The sequence below is a fragment of the Emydura macquarii genome, unplaced genomic scaffold (assembly GCF_026122565.2).
Source record: "Emydura macquarii macquarii isolate MOO-44397 ecotype Brisbane River unplaced genomic scaffold, CSIRO-AGI_Emac_v2 contig_3295, whole genome shotgun sequence".
In the NCBI taxonomy this organism is placed as follows: domain Eukaryota; kingdom Metazoa; phylum Chordata; order Testudines; family Chelidae; genus Emydura; species Emydura macquarii.
This window is the reverse complement of record NW_027133432.1, coordinates 7828211-7853756: the sequence shown is the minus strand read 5'-3', so window position 1 is coordinate 7853756 and position 25546 is coordinate 7828211. Positions and strand designations below refer to the sequence as shown.

The window sequence follows — 25546 nt, the reverse complement described above, 5'->3', positions numbered from 1 at the left end:
CTACCATCCTCAGCTCTTCTCTAGTGACTTGTTGAGCATTATGAATTTGGCCATAAAGGGCAGGTGTCTTGTGTCAGCAATTGTTCTTCTTTTCATATGGGATAGGGAAAAACTCTAGATTCAGCCCTAAAACCTGTCTTCCCATGTTGGTTTCCAAAAAAAAAAAAAAAAAAAAGAGGGAAAAGTTACTCCTTTGCAGTCAGAAGGTTCCTTCCCCAGTATTAGGGTCAGTCCACATTTTGGGAATGTGTATAACAGTAGTCATTGAAATCAGTGGATCCTGACTCTTGTCATGTGACAGGAATATTAACATTTTTACTCTTGTTTGTATCCCAGGAGTAAGAAAAAAGCCCCGAAATAGGAGACTATGAACCTTTTTTCCAATTATGGACTTGGCTTGGGGAAGGAGGATTGATTTGGTTGATTGACTTACCTACCCTAATGGGAAGCCATCTCTTTGGATTCCTGGATCCCTTCCCACAGTCTTTCAAGGGTATTCTCATTTCCTTCAGCTTTTTCCTCTTCCCACATCAGAAGAGGCCTTTTTCTGCAAATTGTCTGATTCCTCTAGGGACTGAGGATCACAACTTTGACTCAAGGTGAAAAGATTTTTTTGTGTGGTCTTACTCTAGATTCATTATAGCCCCAAAGAAGGAGGTATCAGACCCTCTGAGAGGGGGGGATACAAGTTCTAGCTCTATATTTTAGAGATACTTATATGGCCCCTATTGCAGTAGTATCTGAGTTTCACAATCTTTAATATATTTATTCTCACAACACCCCTGTGAGGCAGGGAAGCACTGATTCCCATTTTACAGATAGGGAACTGAGGTACAGAACTGAGATTGTGATTTGCCCATGATCACACAAGAAGTTTATGGTGAAGCAAGAAATTGAGCCTGGATCTCCAAAGTGCCAGGATAGTGCCCTAATCTCTCCTAAGGAAATCTCAGATTCAACATGGACTCTCTCTGATCCATTGTGATAATGATGGACCAAAAGATGGATCTGGCATCACTGGGTCACCTGAGGACACTTGCTTACATATCCCCGTGCTCCCTCCTACTAAATGTACATGAAATTCTTGTTGGAAAGTTGGCATTTCTAATTTAGTTCTTTTCCATTTGACTTGCTATCTCCACTAGGAGTTTTCATAAAAGTCATGTCAGTTGTAGCAGCAGTCCTCTGTCACGGGGTTTTGCCTAATTCTTTATTTGGCTTAATAGCTTGTTCAGACATGTTGGGATAAGAGGCACTGGTTTTGTTTAGCCCAGTAGCTCTCAAAGCAAATAAAAACAAAAGGAAGCACTCTAATTTCATTTTCCGGTCCCCAGCACAATAATACAATCTAGACATGAACCTGTCAGCTGCCTTTTCAGCACAGGGCACGTGACCTCTAAGAGGAAGAAAGTTTCACGTAAACTCCCTCAGACTGTGGGTGGTTGGATTAGTCTTCTTAGCATTCAGAAAGCACATCCTCTTACAATCAGAAAAAATGGTAGTGGCTACATATCTAATACCTACGGTGGATGGGAATCTTCTTTTTGTTCTTCTTGGTGGAGAAGGTTATCTCAGTAACCTTTCTCATTCTGGTTCAATTCAACTGCACAGTGGATTGGCTGAGCTGATCCAGATTCTTCCAGGGGAGTGGCCCCTAAAGGTAAAAGTCTTCGAGCAAATCCCCAAAAACTGACAATCCCTGCTGTGCTGCTGTTGACAACAAAATTCACTCGCAAGTGCTCCATTTATTTGGCAGCATGTATTCTTACTTTGCTGTGTTAGCATTTGCCACTCCATAGAACCTTCTGTTGGACTGCATTTCCTCCCCTCCTGTTAATAGGGAATCCTAAAGAACTCTGCTCGAATTGCCCCAAACATGCTAAGATGGCCATAGTACATGGACTTGGAGTAAACTTCCCCCTGCCATTGCAGCAAGACTTTCTTTAGCAGGGTGCAGAAATGTTCCCAGACCCAGACTTCCTAATTCTATTAGTAGTTCATGGTGGGAGTACTCCTGCAGTCCATGAATACCAAGAATACCATTTTTGCTTGCTTTTGGTTGGGGGTGGCTTCCTCCCCCCCACCCAGGTGATGCGGGGCTAGGGTGTGTGTTTAGGTTTTTTTCTTCAGCTAGATGGGGCAGAAACTTAGCAACCATACCCTTCTTGCAAAATGTCTTTGACACAGGTCTAGCTCCCTTAGCCAGTGCACTAAGTGTTACACTTCCAGACCATGGAGTTTTAAAATAGGAGAGTTATTAAACTTAGTATTAAGCCCCATTGCTGGTCATTCCTTTCAGAGCACATACAACTCTGCTGCTGCAACCAAAGTTATCCCCTTCAGAATTTCAATCCTTAAAGGGACATGGGCAAAGCTAAATCTAATCCCAACATTTCCTTATGAGTGCTATAAAAGCTCCCTGGTAGAAGGGACGGGGCAGGGTGGGGGAGAGAAAGGAATTTTGTGGTGATTCTTTGTGTCGCATTTCCCAAAGGTGACCTTTCTCAGCCCTCCAGTTAGTTCTCTAGTGGCACTGGGGAGTCTGAACGTGATCCTCAGGTTGTATAAATATCCCTATGAGCCTCTCTGCTTGTTAGATTTGTGGGTCCTCATCCTGTAGTAGTTTCTAGATAGCATTGATATTGCCTAGGAGAATGTGTGTGACAGTGTGAGCTCTGCACACTGTCCTGTAATCTTTCATACTTGGTGTGGGGTGACATAGTGACAGGTGTGCAGGCCCAGCTTGCCCAGGACACATCCCTTCTGAGTTTGTGCCCCAACCCTAAATCAGAAAGAGAAAAACACATCTTGGACATCAGAAGGTCCCTCATGCTATAATCAGACAAACTAGAAATCTTCAGGGAAACAAACTCTTTTCTCTTCTCTTCCAGGATTCAAGGAGAGGCTTCAGGAATCTAACCTATTGTGAGTATAGAAGGCTTACAAGTCCTGGGAGGTTCTGAGTCCTGTAGGACTTAGAGCCAGCTCTCTGAGGGAAGCAGGTAGGAGTTTAGAACATGAGCCAAGTACTACTAAATTATCTTTACCCTCTGAATTCCTGACCCAGTTGGAAACGTGAAAGAATAATCAGCTCTGTATGCTTTTTCTGGGTTTTATTACAAATTAATAAAGAAGCAAACTTAAAAATCAAACTTCCTACTAACTTTTTTTAATAAAATTTTACTGACCTAACTAAAATTAGATAATACAATGATCAAATCAAAATTACAACTATAATTAAGTCAAACCAATGAATTAACAATTATATTGAATTAAATCACCAATGGATCATATTATCAAAGTGTTACACCCATTACTCAAATCAAGTCATGAAGTTAATTTAGCATATGATCAATTCTTACAAATGCTAACTCTGGAAACTTATGGAGGCATTATTTCCTTTTTAGCCTTTAAGGTACTATCTAGACTCATACAAAGTTACCATTTACTGAGTGACATATACAGCTGGGTTTCTCCCCAATCTACCCTTGACAGAAAGTGGTTAACAACTCCTTACTTCCCCCTTTTTAGGGCGGAGTAGTTACACTAGCACACTTTTACCAATCCTAATGTGAATTTATACAGCTGTGCTCTCTCTGAAACACTCATTAACACCTTAAAAGTTTTAGAGACAATAATAATAATCAACAATGGAGGGTGTCTCCACCCAATAACAAAATAGGGAAAAGAGAAAATGTTGCTCTTCAAAAAGAAAGGCAAGACCCTGTAGCATGCATGTTCTTTGGAATCATGTGGCATCAGAGTCAGGACTACGAGATGGGGGACCAGGCAATGTTGTCTCTGATTGGTATCTCAAGCTGGCAATGGACTTCTTCTGGCCACTTGATTGGTCAGGCTGGCATAGCTTGTAGTGGTCTTGGTCTCTTCTTTCCTCAGGACCAGCCTAGGGAAAGCAGAGGCATCTGCCTTTCTTGGTGTTGTGGTGGCTTGAGAGGAACCCATGGTCCTCCACATTTATCTTAGCCTTTAAAGTTGCGATTCTAGGTTGCTCTACCCCATGGCACTATCTCAGAGGCCTTCCAAGAAAATCAGGGGATCATAGGTCTCATATCCCAATAAAGTGGTCTAATTTTGGTTGAGGGTGAGCAAGCTTGAGCCTTGGTCACTTTGGAAAGTTTGTCCCTTAAACTGGCATTTCATTGACATTTGTCATTAGACTGCAAGCATGTGTTCTCCAAAAATATAAAAAGCATATAATAAACAGGAGATGACTCCAGGGAAGCAGTCTCAGACCTTCCTTTGGGATAACAGTTGGCAGTGCAGATGCGTCCATGTTTGTTTGGGCCCTGATATGGCTATGACTTATGGCCTAATAAGGAGTGTCACTGTTTTTTGCCCATGTTCTTATCACACATCCTCAGCATTTCTTAAAATACATTTAGAGGCCTATTTGCAACCATCTATTTTCCTGTTACCAGCAAAGAATTGAGGAACCAACAGCTTGTTGCTTAACTGATTGAAGGATCTCTTTGCTCTCAGAGACAAGGTCGAGAGGTGGAGATGCTTTAGATCCTTTTAATATAAATTCCACTTAAGCTAAAAAGAATGAAAGTTTATGTACATCAGGCCTGACTCACATAGGCCTATTTCCCTCACAGCTCCACGAGAGCCATGGCTATCACTTGGATGAGAAGGTGCTAGTCGACAGTGGCTAGGTGCCAATGGACAACGGCTAAGTTGCCTGTGTGTTGACACTACAGCCTACCATACTGACCATATTATCTTATTGTCTCCTTATACTCCTCTGTTAGTCTTTTTCTATCCAGTTGTTGTCTCCCATCTTTTATTTGTGCACTCTTTGAGGTAAGGACTTTCTTTTTGTTTTGTTTGTATAGTGTTTAGCACAGTGAGGTCCTGGTGTGAGTTTCAAATTATTTCATTTGGCACTTGCTCTTTTAAAGTCCGTAAAACAAAAAGATCAGCTGGATTCATGAGCTACTTGTTTAGTTTTTGCAGAAGGCAAGGCTACAGTTGATTAACTTTGCTCTCAGCAGAGAATATTACTGCTGCCAATAAGAATTATTACTTAAGACTCCTGAGAACATTGATGATAATTAGGCTAGTTAAAGTGCATAAACAGAAATATGAAAGGAGAAATCAGACATCTACTGTAGCTGAAAGGGGGAAAAATTACTTTAATTTGTTTGAGATATAGACCAGGGCTGATTCTAGGGGAGGGTGAGCAGGATGGTCACCTTGGGCACCAGCTTCCAGGAGGTGCTGCCAGACATGTTTTTGGGGTTTGTTTTTTTTTGTTCTACTTTCACTTTTACCTCCTCCCCTTCCTAATTTTGGTCTAGCATATAGACTGAAGAACTGTACCTCAGCGCTGCTTTAAACTATTCTTGGTGGCTATGGCTCTTGTGTGCAGCTAGATTGTTATAACGCTGCAACACTCCAGCCATGTCCTCAACCTGCTACTCTGCCACAGGCCTGAGGGGTAGGGTGGCAGAAGAGGCAGTAACACCTCCTCTTTGCCATTTGGGAAATCTTCACTTGGACAGATTTATGGCCCCTTTGTACTGGTGGGGATGGGTGTAAAGGGACTACGAGTGTGAGAGTGAATTTAGCCCAATCCTAGTGAGAGAAGCTGTTCAATTACTACCTTTCCTTCACGGGCAAGAATCTGTTAGATGTGACTGCTCAGAGACAGAGCAATATAAAACCAACAGGTGGAAATGTTTGAAAAGAAGCTGAGATACAGGGGCAATTTTCACTAATAAGCAGGTACACAGTAATCCTAAATTTGCTGGCACTTGTAGTTTATGGGATAGATGGCATTTCTTTGACAGTACACAATACATAAAACAAATTGTTTGTTTTAATTCAATGGGTGTTTTTAGTTATCTAATCAAATGCTCAGCTGTCATTCCAGTTTTTAATAAAAAAGAGTAGAAAAAAAATGTAAAGAGTATAACACATCTCCTTCTCTGTCAGCTAAGTGGGTAAAGACCAAGTTTTTAGGCTTTTGTGATGTCACACAAAACCAACGTTCAACTTGATGCTTCTATTGTGTTTTAAAAAAAAAAAAAAAAAAAAAGCCAAAAAAACCCCAAGGATCATAAAGAAGCAGTAAAAATGCTTTTTTTCAGTTACTTGACTGTAGGTACTAAAATTTCCTTATGCGTGGATATACACACAATAGTGGGTGAGAGTCTGTCTGTGCCTCCAAGAGTATGTCTACACTGCTATTAAAAACCTAGGGCGACCCCAGATCAGCTGACTAAGATTCACAAGGCTCGAGCTAAGGGGTTGTTTAATTGCGGTGTAGATGTTTGGGCTTGAGCTGAGCCCCGGGAGCCCGTGAGGCACACGAGCCTGAACCTCTACACCACAATTAAACAACCCCTTAGCCTGAGTCCACATCAACTGACATGGGCCAGCCATGGGTGTCTAATTGCAGTGCAGACCTACCCAATGCAGGGCAACACATTTCTTTCAGGCGTTGGAAATGCCCCCCCAGCATATTTAGACAGCTGAAGGGGACCACTCTAAGTTGTGGCAGCCTTCCCAGGCTCCCTAATGGACCATCAGTACTGCCAGAAATCTCACACCCTGTAGGCCAGGGCTTGTGATAGGATCCTCAGGAGACTGCGTTATGGATATCTTCCACAAGGAGGCATAAAAGGGCCAAAGGGCAGATGAGGATCTCACCCAATAATTTTATAAGAATAACTCAAATGTGTTGGATCTCCAACATCTGCTTATTAATTTGCAGATACTGTGTTGTGAGCCATTATGCAGATCCTCCAGCATTTGAAGGTTTTTTTCTGTCATGGAGATCTCAGAATATTATCTTGCCAATGAAAGTCTCCTTCTAAAATGCTCCCTCTGCCTCCCTCCATTGCTTTCCAGATGTTGCTTGCTTTGTAAATCAGTATTTTGATACTTATGCTCCAGATCAGATGGAAAAGACTCAGACTCTAAAGTCTTGTCATGGTCAGCCCCATCTGTCCATGCACATCCAAATAAAACACACTTTTAAAGTTAATTAAACCTCTCTGAACTGAGTTCTCTCCCTAAATGGATGAATACTACACTGGTTTCCTCAGCCTGAAGTTTCTCTTTCTCCAGCTTTGTGGGGAGTATCCTTAAGAGTTTAAATTACAGAATTGATGCAGAAGGAAAAGATCATCAGGGGAGATACATTTTTTCCTGTGGGATAATTAAAAACCATGTCATGCATTATAAAACTCAGAGTTTTGAGAAGAAAGTTCCCCACATATGTATCAAACTGAAAAAAGCAGTTCATCTGCTCTGCACTAGCAGACTTATTACTAACCTCAAATACTCACAAATCTGTACATAGAGCGCTGTTTGGAATGCTCAGTTAAAGTGACATTAGGGTGACTTATTGGCTTTTCCTCTCCATTGTTTATAATTCTTTCTCAAAGGCTTGAAACAATCCTTTTTTCCATACCAATTATGTCCTTTTCCATCTGAAAAACAGTGATTTACACAAACAGCTTAAATTAACCTGGTTCAGCTGTTTCTGTTTTGTAACAAGTACTGATATATCACCTTATCGCATCAAAATATCTCTGAACCAAACTATATCATCCCAGTTCTGGGAACAGTATTCATTAGTTAACTCTTGCAAAGAAAGCACAAAACATTTGGGAGACCTATATACTAGAGGCAATTAAAGTAAGTCTTTAATGATCACAGTGGTAGCCTTACATTAAAAGATTCTAACAATGGTAAATGAGATTAAACTTCTGCATGTAAACACACTGCCACTAGCTTGTTTGCTGCCATGTCTAGATCCTGAGGTTCCTAAAACAGATCTCAGCAAGGTCTGAGGTACTTCTTGGTCTGGCTTTTCATCTGGTCTGCTCAGTGCATGGTCTTTGTATTCTTTCTCCTTTTTGTTATCCCTTACTACAGTGTTACATGCTATATATTGGGCTGTGGAAGGGCAGTGAGGATTTAATCCAGCTCTTCAAAGAACCGACTTGTTAAGAACCTATTACTATTGTCCCAAGTTTTGCTATATTCAACCTTAGATTCCTGGATCTTTCCACAGCACTACTTGCCTCTCCAAGTGATGACTATCTCAGCTAGTCACTTGAATTCCTCATCATACAGAGAAGAATTACTTATGACTGAGTTCAGCTGGGGTTGGATCTCCTCATCTCCCCAGATGGTCATCAGTATCCACAGGCCAGCTGCCAACACACTCACAGAAAGGCCACCTCTGAGATATGTTATTGACTGAAGCAAAAGTTGACCACTGGGAAAACAGTGAAAAATAAACCCCCCAGACTGTGCACAATTTGTATAGATAAATGACTTCTGGCAAACTTGAGTTTGTGCAATGGAGTGCAGAAAGTAGACCACACAGGTCACATTAGCAGAATCAGATAACATGTCAACCTAATTTTGGAGTGTAGACAAGGCCTTACACTTTTACTGGGGAAGATTGTGGAACATTTCTACATTATATGAATGCTAGTATAAATTTGGACTACTTTTTGGTGTATGCCTGGACTCTATGTTCCATTCCTTAAAGGGATGGAATTCTGCTGAACAGGTCAGATGGACATGGTGCTTGTTAACAGGGATTGTTGCAGAAGAGTTTGGTGTCTTGAAAACCCCTCCAGTTTGTATAAACTGTGTGTGTTTGCTGGATTATGACAAATGTTTTGATAAAATGCTCCAGTTTAAAACAGGCCCCTCGTCTGAGAATACAACTGCACATCTGGCAAGAACATTTATAGATTATGAAATTCCATGCGATGGGACCAGTGTTGTGTATCCCAGGCACATGCTGCCATCATAGTGAATGCCATGGTGCCTGTCTTATCAGTGGTTCTCAATCAAGGGCATGTCGCGCAGTACCCCTGATGGTATGCAGAGGTCTTCATCAACTCATGTAGATATTTGCCTAGTTTTACAACAGGTTACATAAAAAGCACTAGTGAAATCAGTACAGACTAAAATTTCATACAGACAATTACTTGTTTAGACTGCTCTATATACTGAAATGTTACTACAATATTTATATTCAATTTTTCATATTTACAAAGTAAAAATGAGAAAGTAAGCAATTTTTAATAGTGTGCTGTGCCACTTGTGTATTTTTATGTTTGATTTTGTAAGCAAGTAGTTTTTAAATGAGGTGAAACTTCAGATAGATAAGACAAATCCTGTAGTCTGGGTGGGCATTTCCTCCAAACATCATCACCGTGTATTGCCCCTCTCCCAAATGTAGGGGTAAGATGATCTTGGCCCCTGCTGCAGGAGCTCTCACTCCCACATCAGCCCATCCTGCCCAGCAATTAATTCTGGACCTATCACCAAATCTATTCTGCCCAGCAGTTCACCCCCCCCCCCCCAATCTGCACCTCTGCTATTCACCCCCTTCTCAGACCTGAGGTGGGCAACTGCAGGCTCCTCCCTCCCCATTCTAGACTGGGGGACATCAGCTCCAGGGCTTCTTCACACCCTTCTGCCCCTTCCCAGGCTGGATGCTGCAGGAGGGAGACTCAGAGGTACCCAGAAGAAGGTTCTCAGAGGTTGCTCAGAAGAAAGGGCTACTCTGAGTTGCTGGGCTTTTAGCTCCCGCTTCTCCCTTCCCACCCGCCAAAGACTGTGGGTTGGTGAAGGGGCGGGGGGAAGAGAGAGAGAGCTATGCCTGCAGTTGCTCAGGAGGCAGATAGGTGAGGCAGGCAGACACTCAGAGCGCTCAAATTCACTAGCGAGCTGGAGCTTCTCATCAGGAGACTTGCTCCAGCCCCAGCTAAAATCCTCTCACTCCGGGAAAAAAATCATGAGTTGGCTGGTGCACCCACAGGGGGGAAGGGCGGGCCCTACTGGGAGCGGGGTGGCACCGCCCTTAAAAGGGTCCGGCCAGTGCCCAGGACTCAGTCCGCGTGGGGAACAAAATCCCAGCAGCGGCCCATAGCAGAGCGCGTTGCCGGGCACCGCCACGCGCTCCCTCTCTGACCCCGTCCGGCGCGTGCCAGCCAGTCACTCCTGGCTCCTTCCTAGCGCCTCGAAGGCACCACCGGAGCAAAGCTGTTGGCTGCCATCCACCAATCGGCGTGCGGGATACACAGTGCGCCCGCCAATCCCGTGCGCTCTAGTTTCGGTGTGGGTGGATGGGTGGGGGCACTCGGCAGCCATTCCCTGTCCCTCCCCCGTCAACCGCCCTGAGGCTGACTGTAGCCGTGGCCGCCGCTGTGCCTGTGGCTCTCCGCACGGCGGGTCTGAGCCGAGCCGGGCCGGGCAGTCTGCTCCTCCTGAGCCGGAGTCACTGAGGATGAGTCCCCGCGCCACGCAGCGCGCGTCCCGCACCGCCCGCCCGAGCCCTTTCATCTAGCGACTGGTGAGGAGGAGCCGAGTCCTGCCGATGTGTCCGTCGGGCGGCGGGGACAGAGGACAAGAGCAGGAAAGACAGACAGATCTGAGGACGGGGAGACAGCCAGTGGGCGGAGCTGGCGGGGAGGCGGACGGGGGGAACCCGCGGGGAAAGGGACCCGAACTCGCCCAGGGGATTGCGGGAGAGTGAGAGAGAGACTGGGGGACGGAGTCACCGGCCAGGGAAGGGACAGACAGACAGACAGGCGCAAGGCGGTGGCGGGGCCCGTGCACAGCTGGGAAAGGAGAGCAGTGCTGAGGCTGGCGAACCGGGGCTGGGTATCGCAGTGCGAACCCTCCCCTGTCAGCTCCCTCGCCATAGGTCCCTGAGTGTGGAGGTTTGTGCTAGGTGTCCCGGACACATACCCCTGCCTGCCACTGAGGCTTCGACACTATGTCTGTTCCTTTCTGTTCAAGCATCTGGGCAGAGTTCCTCTGGGCCATGTCCTTTGGCTCCCTAAACACCTTTGAGGCGCAGTCCAGGGTTCTCTGCTTGGTGTCCCCTTCAGGTTCTCTACTTTTGACCCTTTGACCCCCGCCGCCCCCACCTGTTCAAAGGAAAAAACAGGTTGTCCCCTGTACTTAATTGACTACGGGGCCCAGTAGCTCCTCCCCTTAGGCTTGCGCCCATGTCCCAGAACCCAATAGGACTGACACTTTGAAAAGCCTTTAAGTGACCACAGGAGGGATCTGGGTAGATGTCTTGAAAGTTCCTTTCATTTCATGGGCTCTTTCATTATTTATTCTAGACCTCTTGGCAATGGCCTCCAGAAATGTTGACTTTAAACCTTTGTACAGAAACATTCTTGGAGCAGTACCAAAATGATGAAACTTTTTAATAGAGTTCAGTGAGCTGGCGACCTTGGTGCTCCACCAACTTTTCTTTAGTTTGGTCTCACTCCTCTTTCCACTGAGGCGATTGGCATAGCTGTCTGTCTTGATACAAATCACCCACCTTTTAAATGATAAACAATGCATTTCAGATAAAAGTTCCCTAATAACAGATATTTGGCAGTGTGTGTATGGAATTTATTTATGAAATTCACACTTTAAGTGGTAAAACCACCAAATAATTTTAAGTTCAATGAAACATTGAAAAAAGTATTGTTGGTTCACCAGAATATATTATACAGTGTGAACATCGTTAGACATGTAGAGCTAAATCAAAGAGTCAGCATATGGTCCCAGTAAATGAGGGGAGGAGAACAGTTGTGTGTGTGTGTGCGTGTGAGTGTGCATGCATGCACACGTGTGGCTGTATGTGTTTGAATACACAATATTTATTGTCTGAATAGTTTTGAGCATTTCCAAGTGTACCACATACAGCATTCCTCTTTGTATTTAAAAGGTTTCAGCATCTGTGTTTCATTAGTTCTGAGAAATGGATTCAATTTGTATAAAATGGAGTCATTTCAAGATACTTCGGTAAATTCAGTTAATTGATTGTGCTTAATTTTTATGTTTTATTTTGTTATGAATTAAGTACAGACCTTTCTCTATATAGTATTCATTAACAGTTATGGGATTAACAGCGTGACTAATGAAAATTGAACAAGTGGACTAGACCTGCTGGGGTTCTTTCCTTTCCCTCCCTTCCACAGCAGTAATGGCAGAGAAAGGAGACATTTTGTCAAATGAGTTGAATGGTGCCAAATAATAATTACAGCAGGTTATCCTGGTGTTGGCTTATGGTGTTTGGGTTATGACTTATTTATAAGTGATAGTTCTGAGTTGGGACAGCTCCACATCATGATGAAAATGTTCCAATGTAAAGTCAGGACATGCGCTGTGATTATTTTATGCCTGTTTGAGACTGTTTACTTATAAATGGGCTTTCTAATTTTTTCCCATATTCAGTGTCATCGCTTGAGGCAGTTTCAGGAGCTACATGCCTAATGTTCATGTTACTTGATATTGTTTGAACAACCACTTATACCACCCTAAAGAGACCGGCAGGACAATGTTTCTGTGTAATGAAGCAATTTTGATGGTGATCAGACTACTATAATATGGAAGACCATTTTAAAGATTATGCAAACACTTCTTAATATTAAAAATGAGCCTGACATTAAGACCTTTACTTTGGACCAGAGTATCAAGATATGTATTGTGTTCATTCTGAAATCACTTTATTTGGTCTTGAATTATTCACTGGAATAATTCTTGCTTTGCAAAGAGTTTACACTTATAGTGGAAATACTAGAAAATGTTTTGAGAACTAAAACCTAGTTAAGCTAAATTAGACTTCTAAAATGCTATTATTATTATTATTATTTTATTTTATTTATTAGTAAGACACATCAATAAAAAGTACATTTATGGGACTCTGGACTCATGAAGAATGAGATTTAGGTCTGGCACTTGGTCCCTTGTTCCCTAGATTGGTAGGGATTTGGAACATTTTAGAGGCAGCATGTTGGTTTTCAAGGAGAAGAGCAACATGCTGCTGTTCCTTTCCTTGGGGCTACGTGTTCTGCCTCTACATCACTCCCAGTGTTTGCCAAAATAAGAGAGAGAAATTAAACTATGGGATAATTAGAGACGAATGAACTTAATACATGTTTCATTAGTGTGTGGCCCAAAGTATAAGGATCTTAATGTTTAATATACTAAAAATGCTTCTGCCATCTTCCAAATTATAACAGATGTGCACTCTATCCAAATTGCTTCCACATTTTCTTCTTTCTCTAACGTTTAAATATAAATTACTTTCAGTAGTTTGCATGAAGAGGAAGAATTTGGAGGGATACTGTTAATGTACATGTAAGCTATTCACATTTTCTTTAGTCATGACAACTCTTAAGTTAGTTCTGAAAGTCATCTTGAATGTCAGACCTGAAGAAGAGCGCTCTGTAAGCTTGAAAGCTTTTCTATGTCACCAGCAGAAGTTGGTCCAATAAAAGATATTACCTGACCCACCTTGTCTCTGTAATATTCTGAGACCAACACAGCTACAATAGCACTGCAAACAGCTTCAAACCTCATGATAAATTCAAGAATTTTAGTGCATTCAGTGGAATATTGTTTGAAATGTACCGTGTGTCTCGTGAGGTGCCCTGTAGATCATAAGAGATCCTGTAGCTTGTCCCTAACATAAAACAGGGCTTGAAATATTTACATGACACTGCTACCCCAAGAACTAAGTTTTCTAGCTAATCTCACTTTTTTTTTTTTTTTTTTTTTTTACTGTATGGTGCTATTGCTGTATTATTTAAGAACTTACTAGCTAGAGTGAAAAATAATTGTGCTACAGAGCTCCCAAAACCATCTCCCTGCAATTCAAGAGAATAAAAGTTTGGTGATATTTGTAATATTGTCAATCACTTTTATGATTAATACACTATAATAAAACCCTCACACTCATGTTTTTGTTACGTCTTCCTTTCTTGTTTCACTTCACACAGTCCTTTCTTTTCTTGCATTATTTCCAGTAACTTGTTTTCTCTTCACCTGCTTACTTTTCTCCTCCTTACTCTATATTTATTGTGTTCTCTCTGTTCCCCATAACTTTCTGTCTTTCTCTTCCTAATCTCCCCTTTCTTAGTATTGTATTCTGTTTAATTTATTCCATCAGTCCCTTCTCTTCTCTCTCCTGCACATGCAGCAACATACATACCTTCACGTTCTTAGGGCTTTGGCAATTTATCAGCTACTTAACAGCTAGAGGCATAAAGACTGAGATGAAAGTTTAGGTGGATGGGTGCTAGTGCCTAGATAAGCTAGTTTTCCTTCTCCTCCCTCACCAGCTGCCTAATAGCTCAGAAGGTGCCCAGATTCTTACCAGTTGCTGTTTCTGAACTCTTCTTATTCCCTTTATGTTTGTGGGCATGTGAGAAATGTGAACCTACCTGGCTGCTGAAAGGGTGAAAAAGAGTACTTTCTCTCTGTTTTCATTCCCTGCCTAATCCACTCAGGACCATCCTATCTGCTGCTAGGCTGGATTAGGGTTCTTTGCTACTCTACCTCTTTCCCACTCCAGGCAGTTGCAATAGGGGATGTATTCTCTTCTTTCTGCTGTCTGGCTCCTTCAAGTGGGTGAGTGGTGCCTCGGTTGCTCTACCTTTCCCTGAGTCAGTTGTTGAGGCTTCCTCCCTAATGAATAACTGCAATGCCTGCCACTGCTGCAGCTCAGAGTTTTTCCAAGCAGCAGTAGGGTGAAATCAACATACCTGGAAGTTTCAGTGCTACCATGTTTCTGAATAGCAACAGTGAAAATTGACAAGACTGACTAATCACTTTTCACTCAGCTGCAGTTGGGAAAAACTCTTAAGGAGCAGAAGAGACACTGGAGCTGTCATTCTAGGCTTTGCAAAATAAGGAAATGAGGACTGTGCCAGTTTACATTCAGTTCATGTTTGGAAGACTTTACAACCATAAAAGCTTGAAACTTCATATTTTAAATGAAAACTCAAGAGTCTGGTGAAGTAAATGGCACTCACCCAGGAAGGTGTATTTGACTTTTTTTCCCTTTTATGTCCAGGCTCTGTTTTTATGTACAATTTATTAAATGATTTTAGAAGTAGTGCTATTTATTGAAGGGTTGTCATTGATGTCTTACCTTGTGCAACCACTTCTTAGACTCATGACCATTTGATCACCCTTCTTTGAAAAAGCATTGTACAAATATTGGTGGTTGTACCTCAGATATTCTGGCAGCACAGCTCTGGTCATAGTTTTTCAGTGCAAATATTGTGTTTGCCACGCTGGTAGAAGAAACAAAAACAAACAAACAAACCAGAGGTCCCCTGATAGCAGTCAGTTCTTTTCCTTGTCACTGATTCTTTACACACTGTATATTAATATAATTTAATTGTATGATCATTGCAAACAACTTTGACTCCTTTTGGGATCAAATTGCTTAAAGGCTGCTTTAAATTTAGATTTAATTGTTACCCAATCTTTAGTTTTTTCTGATCTAGAAGATCTGATCAATAGATTATAATTGACCTTTGATTAGAGCTTTTTGTGGTGAAAAATTGCCTTTAATATGTAAAGATAGTGAAGAGAGAGAAAAGGAAAAAATTATGAGTAATGATAACCAGGGCCTTGATCTTGCGAACACATACATAACTTTGCTCATTTGAGCATTCTCACTGTTATCTTCTTGAAAAATGACAGGCAAAAATGGACCAGACTTTCTACGTGGGATGCTAATAAAGAATTGAGTCAATTGTTGGCTGCAACTCCAGCAATTTTAGTCACTTTCCCTCTATCCAAAAATTTCTGATGACCTATAGAACTCTCACTCTGCAGTTCAGGAGAAAGAATTGAGATAGTTGGGAGAATGCGTACCCTTTAGGGTATCTGATATATGATGGTGCTTGTGTGTCCCCTGATGCATAAGGCTTTGAAACATTCCCACATGCTTGCCGCCATTAGGCAACTTTTGAGGGGCTCTCTTTTCTTCATCTGGGCTGCTGAGGAGTCTAGTGAGAGGACCTGCACGCCTGGAAAAAGGCAGTGATACTTAGGGCCAGGTCTATACTATTGACCTAGATCAGTATAACTGCGTCAGCTTAGAGGTGTGAAGAAATCTATACCCCTGAGTGATGTAGTTATACCAACCTAACCCCCTGGGTATACAGCGCTATGTTGACAGGAGAGCTTCTCCTGCTGACATAGCTACCGCCCCTCGAGAAGGTGGGTTAACTACACCAATGTTGGAGTAGGAGTCTCTTCACTAAAAAGCACTACAGCTGGTGCAGCTGTACCACTGTTGCGCTGTATGTGAAGACAAGCCTTAAGAGTCTTTGCTCTGGATGAGGATTTAGAAACAACCCTGCAGCAAAATAAACTATAACACGCAAACATTTTCATGATACTCTGGCTACCTGTTCTTTATAATTCCTCCTCTCTTTACTGCAAACTATTTTCTGTAGTGGAAGAGTATGTTAAAATTGGAAGATGTACTACCAAAAGAGTTAACACTGAAGTTCCTGTCCTTTTGTAACAACAAAATATTTTTAAAGGCATGGGGTTTTAGTTTTAATGAAAGAATAAAAAGCCCAGTAATTGCACGTTTGAAAAAGAAAAAAGACTAGTGTTATTACAAATGAAAATAAGGGCTAATAATGATCAAAGAGAGAATTATAGGCAAAGGTTAAAGGACAGAAAGAGAAATAGACAGTGGCTTAAGCACCATACAAAAATAGAATTACAAAACAACAGCACACACCTGTGGTACTTCCCTGCCCTCTCTTTGTCCATTTCTCATATGTTTTCCTGCTTAGATTCTTAATCTCTTACTGAGAATTTATGTGAGTAGACTCCTGCACCTGTGCAGAACCCCATTGAAGTCAAGAGTTTCACACAGGCATGAGGATCAGCTGCAATATTGGAGCTTTAATTTGTGAACCCTTCAGCTTGGGGATCTGTTATGTTTAAAAAAAAAACAATTCTATAGAATTCCTAACCTATAATATGACTGTGCTTTATTGATCTACTAATATTTGTGTTGGAGAGACAGAAGACTTAATCTACAGCCTTGTGCCTCATAAAACACCCAAGATGTGTATTGATGCACTAATAGTGCATTCAACCTTGTTTTTTAATGCTGTAATAAAGGAGGGCAGGGCTGATTTACGTGAAAATAATTCCATAGTGTCAACATTCTGCATATTAGCAGTAAATGTAATCAGAATGGAATTAGTTTAGTGTAACTTACTGCTTGTCTCTTGTTTTCTTATAGTATAGGGATAAGATTTTTATCAGAGAAGTCACAGAATCCGTGATTGCCAGAGACCTTCTTGAAATTTGCCTTTTCAGCTTCCACCCCGTGACCCCGGGCCGTGGGGTGGAAGCTGTTAGTTTCTGTGGGCTGTGGAGATCTCGGGGGGCAGCAGCTCTCAGCTGTTGGAGGGATCTCCAGCTCTGAGCCCCAGCTAGTGGCAGGGATCTTGTGGCTCTGAGCCCCCGGCAGCAGCAGTGACCCCATCCACTGCCGTCAGCCGGGGTAAGTGGCAGGGACCCCGTGGTAGAGCCAAGGTGGACAGAAGGGACCCCATGGCTCAAAGCCGTCACCGCTTCCACTGTTGTCTGCCACCAGTGGGCGGCAGGGATCTTGTGACTCAGAGCAGCAGGGGGCCCTGCTGCTGTCAGCCGGGATGGGCAGCAGGGAGTCTGCGGTTTGGAGCTGGGGCAGGTGGCAAGGGGATCCTGCAGCCCCGAGCCACCACGGGAATCCCGGAGTGCCAAGCCAGTGCAAGTGGTGGCCCCGCAGCTCCAAGCCGTGGGCAACAGGAGGACCTTGGCGTTCTGGGGTTCTGCTGCCCCTAGTGACTCTGAGCTCTAGGGTTCCTCTACTGCTAGTGGTGGCTCTGAGTTCTGGGGTTCCCACCACACGCGGCAGCTGGCGGCTGGAGTCCCCGGAGCCTTTAGCTGCCACGGGGGACCCCGCAGCTCCCAGTTGTGGCAGGGGGGACTCCAGCCTAGACCCTCCCAGCTGCTGTGCTAGCCCTCCTCCCCCCAGCTGTGCCTCCTTCTCCCTCCTGGACAGCTCCTAGCTGTTGCCCTGTTATTTTTAGTAAAAGTCAGGGACAGGTCATGTGAATTTTTGTCTATTGCCCCTGACCTGTCCCTGACTTTTACTAAAAATAACCGTGACCAAATCTTAAGGTTAAGTATTGTACATGCTTCCTAGCCATGTAGTTTTTGCTTTCCTTTTTTAATACCTGGTCTGTCTGTCCACAGTAAGTCTAACTCTGTCTCTCTGTTTATTTTTCTGCCTCTTCTGCCCCCTCTTAAAAAAAAAAAATCTCTTCCTGCTTTCCTTTTCCTATGTACTTTCTTATCTTTGGAGTATCTCCAACAAAAGTGTCTTTGCAGATGATGCTATTTAAGATGTGCTTGGTCATAGAAGAACTTTCCCTTTGTGGGCTGTAATATGAAAGCTGGCAATGACAATATAGTTTGTCAATTTTGTATTGATACCATCATATGGAATGCACTGCTGTGTACAGTCATAGCACTAATTAGAAACTTTGAAGAATTCTTTGGAGCATAGTGAAGGAGAGGGAAAATGTAGGGTTATTATAGACATGTCAAAGCTTCTTTTAATATGCACATTTTTTCCCTTTATCATTTTTTAACCAAGGTCCAACGTTAAAGCATGACAGATGAGATTTATTATAATACTTAGCTTTTCTGTAATGCATTTCATCTGCATATCTTAGAAGGCTTTATAAAGGAAAGTAAGTATTTGAGAGAGCACTTATCTCTGTATCTGTACAGGGTGTAGTTTCATATTACTCGTATATAATTTTTGGCAGCTGTAATGGTTCTCAAACTCGCACTTCCTTGGAATAAGGAGGTGGACTGGTGCCCATCGAATGAAAACTCCCTTATCAATATCTAATACTGGGTCAGTTCTCTTATGCATATCATTCTAGAAAGGGTGACTACAGAACACTCTCACATCAAAGAGAAAGATAAGGGTTGGCTTGATCACAGTCTGTAAGTACCTACATGGGGAACAAATATTTGATAATGGGTGCTCCAGTCTAGCAGACAAAGATATAACAAGATACAATGGCTGGAAGCTGGAGCTAGGCAAATTCAGACTGGAAATAAGGTCTGCATTTTTTAACAGTGAAGGTAATTAACCATTGGAACAATTTACCCAGGTCTTTGGGGGATTCTCCATTACTGGCAATTTTAAAATCAAGATTCGGTGTTTTTCTAAAATATGCTGTAGTTCAAATAGCCTGTGTTGTACAGGAAGTCAGACTAGATTATCACAAGGATCCTTGTGGGCTTGGAATCTATGAATATCCAATGCAGAATTTAATTTGTCTGCACCTGGGCTGCAGCACCTGTCTGTTGGTAGAATGTCCATATAGTGTGGCGTATAGAACCCGGTAAACAAATGTAATTTGGATTGCTTTAATTTCTTTTGATTTAGGATTTCTGATGTTACTGTTAAATAGAGCAGAGTGAATAATTAAAAGTGAATAACTTACTAAAAATGTACTCTGTTCTTGAATTTTCCACAAGCAGTTCATTTTTCTTCAAATGACTTGCTATTTGAAATTATTTAGCAAATACTTTCTGAACTAGTTTGATCTGTAGATTAGATTATTCCCAAGAAATTTGTTGTATGTTATTTTTGAGGGATTATTTAACTTTGTTTGGGCACATATCACATGAGATTGTTTGGATTAACACTGTTTGTTTAGAATGAGGTTTTTGCTGCAAGTCGCATTTGAGCTCAGAATTCATTTTCTGCAAATGTTCTTTAACAACTGTTCTCTGTGAGTATTTCTGCCAATAGCATGATGGAGGAGAAGGCAAAGGACTGGGAATCAGGATATCTGTGTTCTGTTCATGCCTCTTCCACAGTCTTCCTGTGTTGACTTGGACAAAAGGTTTAACCTGTTTTCCTGTCTGTAAAGTGGTAATGTTATTTTCCTACCTCACAAAGTGATAGGTGGCTCAGTTCATTAATGTTTTTGGGGTATGGAAAAACTGAAGTACTCAATGCTTTTTTTGCCTCTGTCTTCACAGACAAGGTCAGCTCCCAGACTACTGCACTGGGCAGCACAGAATGGGGAGAAGGTGAGAAGCCCTCAGTGGTGAAAGAACAGGTCCAGGACTATTTAGAAAAGCTGGACATACACAAGTCCATGGGGCCAGATGCAGTGCATCTGAGAGTGCTGAGGAAGTTGGCTGAAGTGATTGCAGAGCCATTGACCATTATCTTTGAAAACTCGTGGCGACTGGGGGAGGTCCTGGACATTGGAAAAAGGCAAATTAGTGCCCATCTTCAAAAAAGGGAAGGAGGAGGATCCAGGTAATTGTAGACTGGTCAGCCTCACCTCAGTCCCTGGAAAAATCATGAAGCAGGTCCTCAAGGAATCCATTTTGAGGCACTTAGAAGAGAGGAAGGTGATCAGGAATAGTCAGCGTGGATTCACCAAGGGCAAGTCATGTCCGACGAACCTGATTGCCTTCTATGATGAGATGACTGGCTCCGTCGATGTGAGGAAGCGGTGGATGTGATATATCTTGACTTTAGCAAAGCTTTTGATATGGTCTCCTATAGTATTCTTGCTAGCAAGTTAAAGAAGTATGAATTGGATGAATGGACTATAAGGTGGATAGAAAGCTGGCTAGATCATCAGGCTCAATGGGTAGTGATCAACGGCTCAATATCTAGTTGGAAGCTGGGAGTGGGTCAGTCCATGGGTCAGTCCTGGGGCCGGTTTTGTTCAACATCTTCATTAATGATCTGGAGGATGGAGTGGATTGCACCCTCAGCAAGTTTGCATGTGACACTAAGATGGGGGGGGGGGTTGGAGGATAGGGATAGGACACAGAGTGACCTAGACAAATTGGAGGATTGGGCCAAAAGAAATGGGATGAGGTTCAGCAAGGACCAAGTGTAGATTCTTACACTTAGGATGGAAGAATCCCATTCACTTGCTTCATATTGGGGACTGACTGGCTATGCAGCAGTTCTACAGAAAAGGAGCTGGGGGTTTCAATGGACAAGAAGTTGGATGAGAGTCAACAGGGTGCCCTTATTGCCAAGAAGGCTAATGGCATATTGGGCGGCATTAATAGGAACGTTGCCAGCAGATTGAGAGAAGTGATTATTCCCCTCTATTCAGCATTGGTGAGGCCACATTTGGAATATTGTTTAGTTTTGGGCCCCCCCACTACAGGAAGGATGTAGACAAATTGGAGAGAGTCCAGAGGAGGGCAACAAAAATGATTAGGGGGTTGGAGCACATGACTTATGAGGAGAGGCTGAAGGAACTAGGCTTGTTTAGTCTGCATAAGAGAAGAATGAGGGGGGACTTGATAAGGGCCTTCAACTACCTGAAAGGGGGTTCCAGGGAGGATGCAGCTAGGCTGTTCTCAGTGGTTGCAGATGACAGAACAAGGAGCAATGGTCTCATGTTGCTGTGGAGGAGGTCTAGGTTGGATATTAGGAAAAACTTTTTCACTAGGAGGGTGAAGCATTGGAATGGATTGTCTAGGGAGGTGGTGGAATCTCCATCCTTAGATGTTTTTAAGGCCCGGCTTGACAAAGCCCTGGCTGGGATGATTTAGTTGGGGTTGGTCCTACTTTGAGCAGGGGGTTGGACCAGATGACCTCCTGAGGTCCCTTTCAGCCCTAATCTTCTATGATTCTATGATGTGCAGAGCTGTGATGAGTGCTGTAGCTTATGAGGTGTCAAGACAGCTGCGTTAAATTTGTTTAATCTTCGAGTTAATATTCACGGGACTCCTTGTATTATTCATGCAGTTCTAGTGAAAACATTGTACTGGTCCTTTTGGGATATACCACTTATGTTTCTAAGGGAATTTCAAACCCTGGTTTAGATCATATGCTAAAAAGTTGTGTAACCCTTCCTCCAGTTGGGGTCAGCAGTGACAAGGGCTGGGTTCAGTATCTAGGGGTTCCTCTTCAACAGTACAACAGAGCTATTACACACCACCTCCAGGGCACCTCTTCCCTTATTGGATAAACACAGAGCCTGAGTGTAGAAAAGAAACCTTTAATAAAAAGGGGGAAAGTAGCCCGGCATTAACTAGGGAAAATGCCGCAAGCAGGATTCATAAGCATAAAATGATGAGCAACATACAAACCCCAGAGTACGATGGGCAGTGTCCTTTTGCCTCTGGTTCTTATGTCCAACAACCTTTTAACATGTCCCTCCCTTCTCCCTCCACCGCACCCCCTTCACAATTGTCCTTGGTCAGTGAAGACTCACAGTTCAGAAGTGCATCTGTGTGAGTTCATCTTCCACCCTGCGGAGGGGGAGGCTCCTTGCTCAGTCCACCAGCCGGCTGCCCTGCATATTGTTCTGCTGGCTGCCTAGGCGCTTTGCCAGCCACTCTGCATTGCTGGCTCCTCCACTCGCTGCCCTGCACCTCTAGGATGTCTTGAGGTCCCACCACTTAATACAGCTCTCAATAATTTCAGCTCTCAGTGATTTCAGCTGCTAGTAGGGGAGCCTCACTGCTAGTGCACATTGGGTAGTCTCTTTCACCAGAGATCCTGTTCCAAAGCAGGTCTAATGCTTAGATCTGGTTATCAGTGATTTCAGTTCTATTGGTCTGCGACAAAAGACTCTCAGTGGAGTCTCAATCAGCTCTGTTATTACACAATGGAGAGAGGGAGGGTCAGATGGTATTTAGAATCGTTGGGCAGAGCCCATACCACCATATACAAATACCTATCTCTGTCCTCTCTCATCTCTACTAGGTTTTGGCACACTTACCCCTGCTTAGCAAGCACAGTTCAGTTGTGGATGAACCCCTCAGTCAGGGCATGCCAAGCACAGTTCTGCTGTGCTTGATTTACGCAACGACGATAACAATCCTTTAGTAACCCTGTGCCCAATAACAAAGTGGCTTGCAAGCCAACACCTGCCAAAAGTGATTATTTGGGCAAAGGAGCTTCATCAGGCTGCTCACCTAGGTAGAGTGGGTGTGTTCATGCAGAAAAGGTTGGCTCCTGAAGTCCTCTTCCCCAGCTCATCACTAGATGTCCGGGGAAAACTCATTCAGACCCTGCTTACAATTGTAAATCCTAGATGCAGAGGGCCAAACACCACTCACTTTTGTCTGTCACCCTGTTAATCAGGGAATTGCAAGAGTAGTAGAATATAACGTTTGTGCTGGAGGAGGTTGATGTTTGAAAGTTTGTGTATTGTGTTTTTTTGTTTAGCTTGAATAGCAGTTCAAATATAGATTGAACAGCAGTTTTAATTTTCCTGAATTGTGTATGTAGGTCACTGACTATTCTAGTTGATTATCTACTTATCTGAATGTTTTTGGTTTTTAAATGCTGGTTATTCATTTAATGTGTGGTTTTATTAATTTCAAAATCCAAACAAAACAGAATACTATAGTGTCTGATAGCCTCGGCTATTTGCCATAATTAAGAATTCTTCTTAGTCTCACTGGTCAGGTGCTTGAAAATGAATTATTAGAATTCTGAGATTTTTTTCCATACCCAAATTAATTTTTTCCTCTGTGACAAGATGTTCTGGGTGTCTTTGGCTAACTCTCCGCCCCAAACCAAAGCAACAATCCTCCTCTGAACACATTTAAAGAATGACATGCATTTGTGTGTGTGTGGATGTAGATTATGACCCAGTTTACCTTTAAAGTTTTCACTGTAATCCATAAATTATTTAAATCATTTGGATAATCAAGATGGCTGTTGGGTGATGCAGTCAACTGGAGTCAGTGTGGGGCGTGATTGAGAAACCTCATTTTATAGGAATCATTTAGGTGCAGCTTTTATGATATATAGAGACATAAATGAAATTGATATAAAAATTGGGCATACCAAAATTCAATGTTTCTCATATCTACCAAAAAAACCCCAAGCCCACAAACAAGTAGTCTTGGTGTAAAGTCTATTGAATGTTGCATAATGCTTATTTGTTTCTTTCCTCTTTTTATCCCTTTCCTTGCAGGTCTCCCTTGCAATTATGGAGATTTAGAAGAATTAGACAGTGTGGAGGGGGGGCCCCCCTCCCCACTCCTTTGATTCTTGGAATTTTCTATGGACAGTAACATGATTTTTGTTGTATAAAATGGAGAAATAAGACTAAAATATAAATTTATATTTATAAATATTTATCTTTTTTGATTAAGTGCCAAACATAACTGCATAAAGATTCTCATGGCTGCTGTATAAAACTGAATTTAAGTACTTGGAGTCATAAATTTCCTGTGGCACTGTATTGTGTAGTAAAAAGGGAGTGCCTTAGCATTCATTCTGGCTGCTCCTCTTAATGAGGGAGCAATTTCAGAAAGGTGAGAATGAATTCAATCCTGCCTGACTGCACTCTGAAGTGTCATTCCCTGCAGCATGCTTTGGATATTATTTCTGTAGTTACCAGAGGAAGTGAAGGCCAGATCAAGGCCTTTCTCTCTTCTTACTGCTACAATGCAGCAACCCTAAAGGATACCTTTGGCAGGAATGTCCTCCATCTTGCTTCATCCTGTGGTAAGAAAGGTGTGCTAGATTGGCTGGCAGAGACCAAAGGAGTGGATTTACTGGCAAAAGACGAGGAGTCTGGATGGACAGCTTTGCACAGAGGCATCTTTTACGGACACATCGACTGTGTTTGGTCACTGCTGAAGGTCAGTGCCCAACTTTATATATTACACACTAATTTTTTAATGTGTTTTGGGATGTGTGATGCATGAACTTGTATCAAAAGGCATTTTCTGTATTCAAAATTTCACTCAAGACATGACTTTTAAACTGATTGCGCTAAACTAGTATAAAACATTTTGTGGACAACTGTTTAATTCAGTTTAAACTGGATTTGCATTGATTTTAGTTTAACGTGTTTCCTTATTTCTAATGACAATTAAGCCAATTTAAAGTTAAATTTGTGCAGTTTGGAATATAGACAGGACTTGAAGTGTTGATCTTGTAAGTGACCCCACATGAGCTGACCCCGGAGCCTGTAAGCAGTCCTGTTGAAATCAATGGGGCTGCATGGGTTTCCATTCACTTGGAAACTCTTGCAGTTAGAGATCTTAACAAAACGGTCTGAACTCAGATTTGGCACCAAATTTTAAATTTTTGTAAAAATAAACCTGTATCAAATATACTAATGGAAATGTTTCCATGACACTAAAACATAGTTAAACAGAAACAGAACTTAAAAAATCAGGTGTCTACAGCTCAAAAATATGTATCATTGCATTAGTAGTACTTGAATACATAGAAGTGAAATCAATTAGAAGCTGCTTGTAATGTTGGGTGTTAGCTCTGTCCAACTTATCTCTTTAGCCAATCACAGACCAAATAGAGGCCAGGGAGTTCTGCCCTTCTTACTTAGGGTACTACATGGCTGGGTCATTGCTAGTGTTATCTGTGCTCAACAGGCAGACTAAAAAAAATGGTCGTAGCTCCAACAGTTTTAATTTTAGAAGCTTTGGCCTTTATAAAACATTTATTTCACATTCCACTTTACTTTCATCTCAAGCATTCTTTCCTTGGAACTTTTCCAAGTAGTATGTTTCTCAACTCTTTCTAATGGCCTCTTGTTACCTTTTTGGAGTATCTGAGATTCATTATTGGAGAACTTTAAAACTTTTTTTAGTATAGGTGGTATCCCAAATGTAGTCATTTCATGCTGCTGCTTTTTTGTGTATGTGACTTGCTTCTCTTTGCCCCCAGATACTA

General features: G+C 42.4%; 1 protein-coding gene across 4 annotated transcripts in view; it reads left to right on the top strand.

Moving 5' to 3' along the window:
* Positions 1-10049: 10049 nt before the first annotated feature.
* IBTK (inhibitor of Bruton tyrosine kinase) overlaps positions 10050-25546 on the top strand; it is a 113301-nt gene continuing 97804 nt past the window's right edge. For 3 of the 4 annotated variants that reach the window (XM_067532646.1, XM_067532648.1, XM_067532649.1), the window contains exons 1-2: positions 10050-10351; positions 23817-24489. In XM_067532646.1, the coding sequence (XP_067388747.1) occupies positions 24166-24489 (324 nt within the window). In that variant the 5' untranslated portion in view covers positions 10050-10351; positions 23817-24165. Of the gene's footprint in view, positions 10352-22407; positions 24490-25546 lie in introns of those variants that run through there. The other variant, XM_067532647.1, reaches the window with a different exon arrangement.